The 10,365-nt window shown below is 41.7% G+C and overlaps 2 protein-coding genes across 4 annotated transcripts; one reads left to right on the plus strand and one right to left on the minus strand.

The window, feature by feature from the left end:
* The first annotated feature begins 100 nt into the window (after nucleotides 1-100).
* tnfsf14a (TNF superfamily member 14a) lies at nucleotides 101-4,982 on the plus strand. The gene is made up of 5 exons (XM_086132529.1): nucleotides 101-316; nucleotides 1,582-1,615; nucleotides 2,005-2,073; nucleotides 2,305-2,364; nucleotides 3,007-4,982. The coding sequence occupies exons 1-5, from the start codon at nucleotides 119-121 to the stop codon at nucleotides 3,390-3,392; spliced, it is 747 nt and encodes a 248-aa protein (XP_085988655.1). The 5' UTR covers nucleotides 101-118; the 3' UTR covers nucleotides 3,393-4,982.
* Nucleotides 3,102-10,141, minus strand: tnfsf18 (TNF superfamily member 18). Of its 3 annotated transcripts, none has more exons than XM_086132534.1 (5): nucleotides 8,249-10,141; nucleotides 7,367-7,420; nucleotides 7,025-7,085; nucleotides 5,582-5,948; nucleotides 3,102-3,243 (listed from the first exon to the last, which is right to left on the minus strand). In XM_086132534.1, the coding sequence occupies exons 1-4, from the start codon at nucleotides 8,366-8,368 to the stop codon at nucleotides 5,602-5,604; spliced, it is 582 nt and encodes a 193-aa protein (XP_085988660.1). In that variant the 5' UTR covers nucleotides 8,369-10,141; the 3' UTR covers nucleotides 3,102-3,243; nucleotides 5,582-5,601. The 3 variants fall into 3 exon arrangements, with proteins under 3 accessions (XP_085988660.1, XP_085988658.1, XP_085988657.1); XM_086132532.1 differs by having other exon boundaries at nucleotides 3,150-3,293; XM_086132531.1 differs by lacking the exon at nucleotides 3,102-3,243 and having other exon boundaries at nucleotides 4,959-5,948.
* Nucleotides 10,142-10,365: the final 224 nt, after the last annotated feature.

Consider the following 10,365-nt stretch of genomic DNA (forward strand, 5'->3'; position numbering starts at 1 on the left):
GCAGAAACTCGTGTTGCTGAGGCAACCACAAAGAAGCCACCCAGTTTGCTCATTGTCTCACCTCTCAACCGCCCCGTTTCACTTTTCTACTTCAGACGAGTTTTGCTCCCGCAGAGATATGAGGCACCCACGGTCAGTCTACTTGGTCGACAGCCACGCCGCTGCCGCCCCTCCGCTACCACCCCGAGCGGGCCGGGCCCGACGGTGCACTGGCCTGGCTCAGACGATTCTCTTCATGCTGGTGAGCGTGGCTCTGACCGGGCTCGTCCTGGAAGCGCTGCTCATCTTCTACCTGCATTCAAATCATTCCGTGCAGGTAAGTAGCCCATCGGCGTCCCTGCACACACATCATAATCAAATATCGAATGGGTCCCGCGTATACTTTGGCGTTACAATTTGAATTAAAATTCCCTTTTATGCGTTTACTCTGAATATAATTTCCAAAAGATTATATATACATATTTATATACAACATATGCATTTTGGTTATACAATTTCTTTCCCTTTAAATGTATATACATATAAATTAATTCAAGATTCAATGTAGTTTGCCTTTTTCTATCAAGTGTAACATGTGTTTTATTTCTTTTAGTTAAAAAAAATAATGTATTATTCCTTTAAAAAAAAAACAGTTATCATTAAAAATATTTGCTTTCTCTTTCTAAGGTGACATTTTTTTTAACCGATATAGGCATTTTCTTTTATTCTTTACAAATTCATTTTATGACTGCATTTGATTTCTTAAAAACATGTATCATCTGTATAGATTTTCACTTTTTACATGAATTTCTAAATATATGGAATTGATTAACCATTAAAAATATTTCACCTCTTTTGTCAAAAAAAAATTAAAAAAAATCTAAAGTATTTTATTTATATTTAAAACTCCTTAAACCGAGGGCAACTACACCAAAGACGCCTTCGGAAAGGTGCACCCAAAGTAAATTTGTCGCTGTTCTTGAACCATTTGGAGTATCAGCATAGTTTTGGTCTCTTTTTGAAATATTCAAAATTTTATCATTATGAATATTTCTCACATACAGTAAGAATTTGATTAAGTGCTCCTGTCACTGAACAATGGATGTTGGAAAACAGAAAAAAAAGGTGAATCTTATGTTCGTCAAATTTCTTTTCACAAAATCTGCCTTGAAAATGGATTTGGCTGGTTACAAATTCCCGTCATTCTATCACTCACAGTGGTATGCTGCCATGTATCTTTCAGAAGTGACATGGTGTGTGTGCGGCAGCCATTTTGACTCAAGTGGCGACAAAGGTTACAATGTTCAGTTGAGTTTGATGTGATGGCCGGTGGGCTTTTTGTTATACTTGTATCATCATACAGTACTGACAGTACACAGCGTATGAAATAGAAAATGCGTGAGCGTTTCCTGTTGGGGTCTTGAAGTTGCTCGTGGATGGCAAAAGACTAACACCTACACGGTGCAACTATGGCAAAAGGAAGTGGTCGAGTTCCTGTTTCCCCCGGCATACTGTCTTCTCGCACAAGCAACCATGAAGTATCACTTCAGCGAGGCCGACATCTCATTTCGATCTGTCTGACATGTTCACTTTGCATTGCAGACGCCGTCAACGTCGCGCTCCAAGTTGACTGCAGGTATGTTGGTGGCGCCTTTTCAATTCAATGCCAAAATGAGGGCTCATAAGGCGCAGTATACAGTAGTCACCAAACAACGTCAGGAAAAGCCTACTGGAACATCTGAAAATGATCTGGGGTGTATCAAAGCGACTTACAATGGCGGCAGGTGTGTGCTGACTCACCATTTAACTTGAGTTTGGATGCATGCGAGCACAGCCAGATTCCCAGTTAGAAAAGGGTGTGCACACATGTGCAACATTATTTTTAGTCATGGAGGATCACATTCATGGAGGATTTCCCTCCCCTAATGATTTATCTTGGTCTCATTTTTCATACCTCATTTTTGGGGGGGCATAGACTTTTTAGATCTGTAAATGACATCATTGTTTTTCCTCCTCCCCGAACAGAAAAAAAGGCATCTCCCCACACTTCCACTCATCATAGGCCTCTTTCCAAACCACTCGCACGCCTGATGGGTGAGTCTCAAGTGCTACTACCGGTACTTTAGGAGAGTGGGTGCAACAACTTTTTCTTTTTTTTTTTTTCTGTGGAGGTGTACAAATTAGAGTTCATACTCATGGCAAAATTCCCCCAAGAGATTTATCCTGGTCTCGGTTTTGTATCACAAAAAACTGGCATTCAAACTGGGGTGTGTAGACGTTTTCGATCCATAGTAAATCCTCTTTTTTTCCCTCCTCCCCCAACAGAGAAAAAAGTATCTCCACATACTTGCACTCCTGATTCCAAACCGGTTGCACGCCTGATGGGTGAGTTTGACACGTGCCGCTATTTTTATTTCAATGAATGCAAGCGGCCCCAAGTTTTGAAATCAAAGCAAGAAAGTGTGATAGACTCAACTACAACATGGATTCCCCCAAAAAAGGGAACTGTTGCTGTTGGTTTTGCTGAAAAAGAAAATAGCACTCCCGTCATTTATTTTTAATATTATGTTAAAAAAAATACTTCTATTTGATTTTAATTCATATCTTTTAATGTGTAATTAGCCGTGACATTTTTTGTTGACGCTAACCCATTTAGTTATAGTTACTTAACTCATTTCATAAATGGATTTTCATATACTTTTAATTGTAATTGAAATATTTATATATATTTATTCTAGCTCACAACCATAGGTGATAATAATGACCATGTTTTAAAAATAAATGCACCTTTAAAATTTTTTGAAAATAAACATATTGGGATGCGAATTATGACGTGAGAGAACAGAAAGCTATGCAAAAAGTGGACGTTGAAGAGTTTAGAGAATGTCAAATGAAGTTGACCTCCTAACCTCGAATGCATACTGGGTGTCTCACACATTTGGTTTTTTTTCCAATTTCTTGAAGTGTATAAGTGTCTTTTGGGATGGTGCATACAGCATTGACGGCTGTTGTGTTGAATGTCTGCAGATGGCAAAGATGCAACTCACGGCAAAAGCGTAGTTGGCTGGAGCCTTATTTCGGGCCGTCTTCTCTGCGGCATGGAATACAAGAACGGAAGTCTGCTGATCCGCCGAGAAGGCTTCTACTTTGTCTACTCCAAATTGTCCTTCCACAACAGCGCCACCTTCCACCACACCGTCATGAAGCGCACTCGCCGGCACCCCGGCGGCACCGTCCCCCTCTTGCAGGCCAGGGAATTTTCTTCTGCAGACAACAAGAACAACGGCAACACTTTCCTCGGCGGGGTCTTTCACCTGCACAAAGATGACGCTCTGTTTGTCAAAGTCAGCGACACTTCCAAAATAGTGCGGGTCATCGCGCACGAGAACGTCTTTGGTGCATTTATGACATAAATGGCGTCGTGTTATGCTTAGGGTCAGCTATTTCAGACGCTTTCATAAAAAAAAATTTACGTCGCTTTTTTTTTTTTTTTTACCTTTTTGTGCTCAGGCCTAAGACATGTCTGTACTGCTTATGTCATCTAAATGCAATTACAATTTAGTGGGCGGGGGTGTCAACGGCAAGATTTTTTATCTTTGCGACAGGGCTTGGTCCCTACTGAAAACTACAGCTTACATTTTCAAATCGTTAACTATCAGAGATTCAAGCAAGAACCGTCCTGATTTGGAACGATTATCACGTGACCTAGGTACCTGATTATAAATAGTTAAACAAGTATATATGCTCGTATGCACACTCACAAGCACTTCGACGGATCGGGTATTAATATGCTGTGTTAAAGCCAGAATCTCAAACATCAAATAGAGCTAGCTAGCTTAGCTTGCATGCTGTAGTTAGTAAATATTCTAGTTTACTCACACACTTCTCCAAACTCTCTCTCTAATTCACACACACACACAAATTACTGTACTGTATATCCTGATTATGTATACGTTCCAACAGCCCGTTAAGAAGCAGTACTGCACCATCTCCACTAGAGTGCGCTGTTTCTCCTTGTTCATTCCAAGCGCTGTCTAAGCAGGAAATGAATTTTTACAAACAGGTCTAGTCCTAAACTATAGTCCTTTGTGTTTCTGCGTGTTTAGTCTAAGTCATACTTTACCATTTTCAAGAAAGAAAAAACTAAATTACAGGGAGCAAATTGGCAGTGTATTGATTTGGTAACTCAAAATGATTTTAGGCAATGATGCTCATAGGGCTAATATATGATTATTGAATGGAAATGGAAAATCTGCCGTTGCAAGAATTTGGTTGCTCGAGATGAGTAAGAGGTTGTGATGAAGCCTCCTGTTGGAAAAGACTTTAATTTGACAATTGAGGTTTGACGCTCGGCAAGATTCGGCGACAGTGGAAAGTATTCGTCTTGGGTAGGAATGATGACTAATGAGCTCCGATGAGGCCGGTGCGTGGTTGCCAGAGGAAGGAGCAGATTCACTGTGGGGTTTTGCAGTTGTCACTAGTCGCACTGAGGGTGTTATTCCTCGACTACCGGTACTTAGATCAGGGCCTTTAACTCCAAACTTTGAGTTCACGCCGCTGGTCTGTAAATATGCGGAAATGACTCATGACGCTCACTGTAGGTAGGCAGCATTACGATGTAAACAGTTTAATCCTTTAAATTCTGTTTAATTGAATGTGACACACAGTTTTAGAAATGACATTATTGTAGAGTGCTATTTTCCTTAACTAGGCTGGATTTCCATTCATTTCAAATGGGGAAAGTTGATTTGAGATACTAGAATGGTTATGGGATGAATGAAACTCTTATCCCAAGGCAGCGGTGTAAATTATTTTTTGTCGCGGTTACAATGTTTTGGTAACCTTATCGAGCTAGATCAAAGTGTCTTTTTTTGCGAGAGCTCTTACACAGGATTTAATTTGATGGTGCGGGTGTACCTTATGTGACGTGAGCTACAGTACGCCATGTACATATTTTGATGACAACAAATGCATGCAACTTCACAATAAAGGTATTTTTTTAATCCATGGATTTAATCAAAATCAAAATGTAATCTGCAAAAATATGTTAACATTTGCCCCTTATTGGGCATTTTAGCATAGAGTGATGGCAATAAAAATTGGCGGTAAGTGAACTGGTATACAGTGGGAGATCACATGTGATGTATGATCAATAACTGGGAACATACCGTAGCTTAACAATAAATAAATACAATATAAATATTTGAAATCAATCAGCCATTGAACTGAACGGGTGACAACATAAACTCACTCTTATTTACAACACGTGTTAAATATACTGAATAAAGAACAAAAGATGGCGTCTTTTTTGTTCCATCACACCCATCAGAGGGAACATTTTCCATTCAAGAAAAAAAAAATCCCTGCATGAAGGAAATAAGAATTGTAGTGATGGTGGAAAAGATGTTCTCGGGTAATTATTTTTTACCCTTAACACTAAGGTTAAAACATGTAATTCTGACTCAATTAAAAATTGGACAACTAGGTTTTTGAGCTTTAAAAAGAGGCAATTTCACCAACTATATATCCTGTAAAAGGACAGTAACAGATTTAAGTAGACCCAATCAATAGTATTTACCATAAATGAATGAATGCATGTTACCATTTGCTGAAGCAGTGACTCTACGACTTGAACATGTAGATGACGTCCAGGTGGGTGAGAGCATTCGTCAAGTCGACATTGACCGTTGGAGGGTTGATGGTGACCTCCAGCATATCTTCCCCGGCAGACAGCTCCTCTGCCTTGCCGAGAAGGCCCGTACTGCACGTGTCGGCGTGGACATGGCCCTGCAGGAGGACTCGATCGCCGCGCTTCAGGCTCACGGTTGCTTGTCGTGTGTCGCATGAGGACAGAGTCACCTGGAGGCTAAGGAAGTAATACCCGTCCTTCATGATGGCTAGTGTGTCCCCCGACTCGGACATTAAGTCTGTGTTCGCCTGCCTCGCCAGCCAATGGATTGCCTTGCCCACTATGGGAGGGGTGGGGAAAGCTGATTTAGTCGCAGAAGGATGAAAACTAATCAACCAATTAATTTATTAAAACAATAACCAAAGAAAATCAGACATTGCTTTTGAAACAGCAAACTCTCTGAAACAGCACTGGACAAAAACGACGGTACGACGAGAAAATGTTTTGACCATAGGGATGTGTTCAACCAAGATGTGCCCCTTATTATCATCACAGGTGCCTTCAAACTTATAATCAGTCATTTGATACATTTCAAGGGGGGGGGGGGTTAGTCACTGTGTTATTTGTTTCCAAAGTGTGTGTGTACCACACTTAACATTAACAAAAGGAAGCAAGGAGAGCATTATCTCACGAGATTAGAAAGAAAATTGGTTCATATATATATATACATAAATACACACACACACACACACACACACACACACACACACGTTCAAACTTGATAGCTTGATGATACTGTGACTACGGTTGCACATATTCTGAATTTTGAGTTGCACGGTGCTGATGATGAATTTAAGATCTTGACAACACAAAGAGTAGGAGAAATGTTAGATCCACGTGCGCTTCGGACCCCGACTGTCGATGGCGGAGGCCAACTTCACCACCATTTCACATTGGCTCACTTGCAGTTGAAGGACTAGTTGGTGGCGCCAACAAAGCGGAAACAAATGAACTACATTTCCATTGATTTTATAGGGGAAAGACGACTTGAGATACAAATGTTTTCCGACACAAACGCCGTCACGGAAGAAAGCAATCTTTTATCTCAAGGCACCATTTGACTTGACAATGTAAACACAAGGCTATGCCCTTAAAAGCCTTTGTGACGAGTACTTCAACCCTTGCGTTAGTGGGTTCAAGTGTTCGGCTACTTCAAATGTTAAACTACTTTAGTAGTACCTCTAAAAGAAGCCAAAATGCAAAGGCATAGTATTGTAGTAGTTTAGAGTTGAGATATCAGTATGCATGGATGGTAACGCCAAAGCTGGATGTCTGTGAAGGTGCTGATACAAATTGAAATTGTTCAGCAATGCTTAAGGCTTTAACATTGAATTCTGGTGACTTTTTTTTTGTTACCTCTGACAGCCGTGTAGGTGAGCATTCTGCCTTCACCCGACTGAGGTGGTTCTTCAAGAGACTGTCAAAAGAGGATGGCATCTCTTACAACTTGACACTTCAAAGAAAAAAAAGCGAGTCAAACGCTTCAAACGAAAAGTGAAGAGCATTGCGCTGCCATTTCCCCGAAGGAGGCAATGACGTGAGAGGTTAAGCTCAATGACATGCCATAAGCACAGAGACAGGAAGCACTTTGAGCAGCTACCAAAATCCGAGACAGATGGTCTGTTGGTGTGTGTACATTTCGTTACACCTTAAAGCTTGACGTCCGCAAGATGAAATACCAGCCGACAATTATCTTACCGAATGGTTCCTCTTCAACCACATCAAGTCATGGGACGCATCATTCATTCGCTTCTATGAAAGCACACAGAAGATCATAATAAGTCATCAAAGCACTTTTGGGTGATTCAACCAATCATGTCATGTTGTCATAAAACAGTCACGTGGCGGCATTAATTTCACTGCGGTTTCTGAGAGGCACAACTAATAAAATGAGTCAGAGCTCCATTTTTTTTCCCCCTGGGATGGTACAGTGGATCTCAATAGTCCAGGATGGCGCGACACCGGGGCTCGGCGGGGCTACATAAGCATCAGGAACATGTGGAGCCCCTGTTAAGCCCCTCCAGCATTTTATTTTGATCCTCTAAAATATATTTAGGCATTTCTTTAATCCCCGTGTATTGTCACGCTCCCCTTTAGCCCCGGGAGGGGGAAAAAATATTGGAGCTGTCTCTGGAAAAAAGTGGTACACTTCTTTCTATGCTTCAGTTAAATAATATATATATATATATAATCTTCTAGGACACAAACTGTTATTAACATTGCTTTTAGAATGACGAGTTTCATGACCGAATGGATTATTTCTCTTTCCATCATTTTCTGTTAAAAATGTAGGAAATTGAACATATTTTGGGGGGTTCAATGGCACGACTCGTCATGGCTGCCAAGTGGTTCGCACATCTCCATCGCAGTTCAGACGTTCTGGTTTTGAATTCTGTACGTGTATATAATTCACAGTCCCACCAAAGGCAGGTCTTGACATGTCAGGCTGCTAGACCGCAAGCAGGTGAAGAGTTCTCACCAGCTGTGCTAGCCCACAGACCACAAAAGGTACGAGGCGCGCTTGCGACGGAGAAGTGACAAAAACACAAATGCAGACCGAACCCGTCCAGACGGTCTCACCGTGCTGCTTTGCCCTGCCGCGGAGAAGTACAAGGCGATCCACGCCACCTGGCTGAGGGAAAGGACGGTGGTCCACAGGAGGAGGATGTAGATGAGGGCTTGCTGGGTAGGAGGCGGCATGGCGAGCAGCCCCAGCCTGTGGACTCAAACTCACAAAATTTGTGTAGCAAAGCAGTCCAGGCAATTGCTTCTTGAGTTCACGAAGGTGTGAGCGTTCAGGCTGTCAGAGCACAATGGAATTCACGGTAATGGTACTTTCCCTGCATTAAGTCAAAGTCGCGTGTTGTACCGCAACTCTCCACCTGCTACTCAATCACCAAGAGAGAGTCTCAAGAAGTTTCTCACAAAAATATGAAGCACCCACTTCCTTATGATGAGTGCCTAGCAACAAAATAACAACAACAATAAAAATCTGTCATATTCTTTTTCACGACAACTGAGAAGTGAGACAATCTCTCTTTTTCGTGAATGGATGCTACAGCTTCTTGTTGCTTTCAAGCTTAGCTTGTAGCGGACGTGTTCGCATTGCAGCATGACGTCTTTGATCCACTGGTGAAAAGGACTTTGATTCGCTCCTCTTTCATCTAGAACAGCTTCAAACAACAAAGTGTATGCAGGAAAGTGGTTAAGGTTGCACGATTGTCTGTGTCTAATGTGTCGTGTCATCTTGTATTATTTGGTCATTTTATGTTAACTTTTCTTTTGATGGCGGCACGGACACCCGCAGTGGCTCCTCTTGTTTTATGTTGTCTTGAGAGGGAAGAAATTTCATCTGTGCTGTACAGCACATTTGACGATAAAGTTGTACTTGACTTGAATGAACGAGAGCGCGACGTGATTTACTCTGGTGATTTACTTTTCGCAACTTACCTAATTTCACTCATTTGAATATAGTCATCGTAGTTTGTCATAATCATTGCGGTGGAAGGGTTACGGTTAGTACATTTTTCTTGTTTTCGTCGACCTGTATTGCATGCTTTTCTTGCAGCAAGTTACATTTTTAGGAATAAAACCTCAATTCTCTCATATTTAATGAACACTTAGGCCTTCAACACTACTGCATCATAATGTTGGTGATTATGATGGTACTTGGTTATTCAGTGATTTGAGGCGGCACTTGGGGTAAAAGTTTTGAGGACCGTTGAGTTAGGTCTTTCGGTTGCGGTATTAACCACTCTTGAACACAAGGTGACGCTGCAAGATCTCTAAACATCTTCTGCACGAGTGGGAGAGCTATATGGTGGGACGATAACACACACCACAGCGAATAAACTGACCCATCTTGTCAAATGGTTTTAAAAAGTTAAAAACAGAAGCCTTATGGGTGACTGCAGTGGTAAAGTCAATTGTCAACTACAATGCTTTAATGAGGAAATTATTGAATATATTCATTAGTAACCGTGTTTGGTGAACCAATTTGTGTCTGGCAACATTGAGGACTTTGTCACCTACATTCATCCATATTTTCACGCGACAAGAATCTATAGAATCTATCCCGGCTGACCTATGGATGTGGTATATGTGCGTGTGTGTATATAAATAAACCATAGCCGTTTTAACTCTTTATGATTTGTTGGTGATTGACAGCTCTTTTCATTAACTAGGTGTGTCTAATGAAGCGTCCGGCAGTTTGTTAGGCCGGGGATCGTGACAGTGAATCAGTCAATGTTGTGTTGTAGGTCAGATGGCGATCGAACGGGTCAGCTCCAACTTGATCGTTGCCCATTGATTTGGTCTTGGGCAGTAATCGAAGTTAAGCACGCGCAAAACGCACCGGAAGCGCAACAATACAGCCATGAAAGTAAAACTCGACTCGCAACGGAAGAACGACATTACTTTGAAGTGGAAGTTCACAGACAAGGAAAAAAAAGTTTTCCCTCATGTGTGTTTGACACTAACATAAGTGCGGTTCGGGAGGACGGTTTGAGAGGTTGTGGATGAGAACGAGGCTAAGTGTACTTCGCTAACCCGCCCACTTCCAGCTCACTTCACCGGCTCGGTTGGGTACCGGATGCCCCAGCACAAGCACCGACGAGCGGCTTGCTTTCCCGGAATCACGCTGTCAACTTTTCGTTCAAAGACATGGATTTCTGGCACCGGCGAACGGATTGAAAAAC

The sequence above is a fragment of the Hippocampus guttulatus genome, chromosome 16 (assembly GCF_054856545.1).
Source record: "Hippocampus guttulatus isolate MCC_2025c chromosome 16, RoL_Hgut_1.0, whole genome shotgun sequence".
NCBI classification, from domain to species: Eukaryota; Metazoa; Chordata; class Actinopteri; order Syngnathiformes; family Syngnathidae; genus Hippocampus; species Hippocampus guttulatus.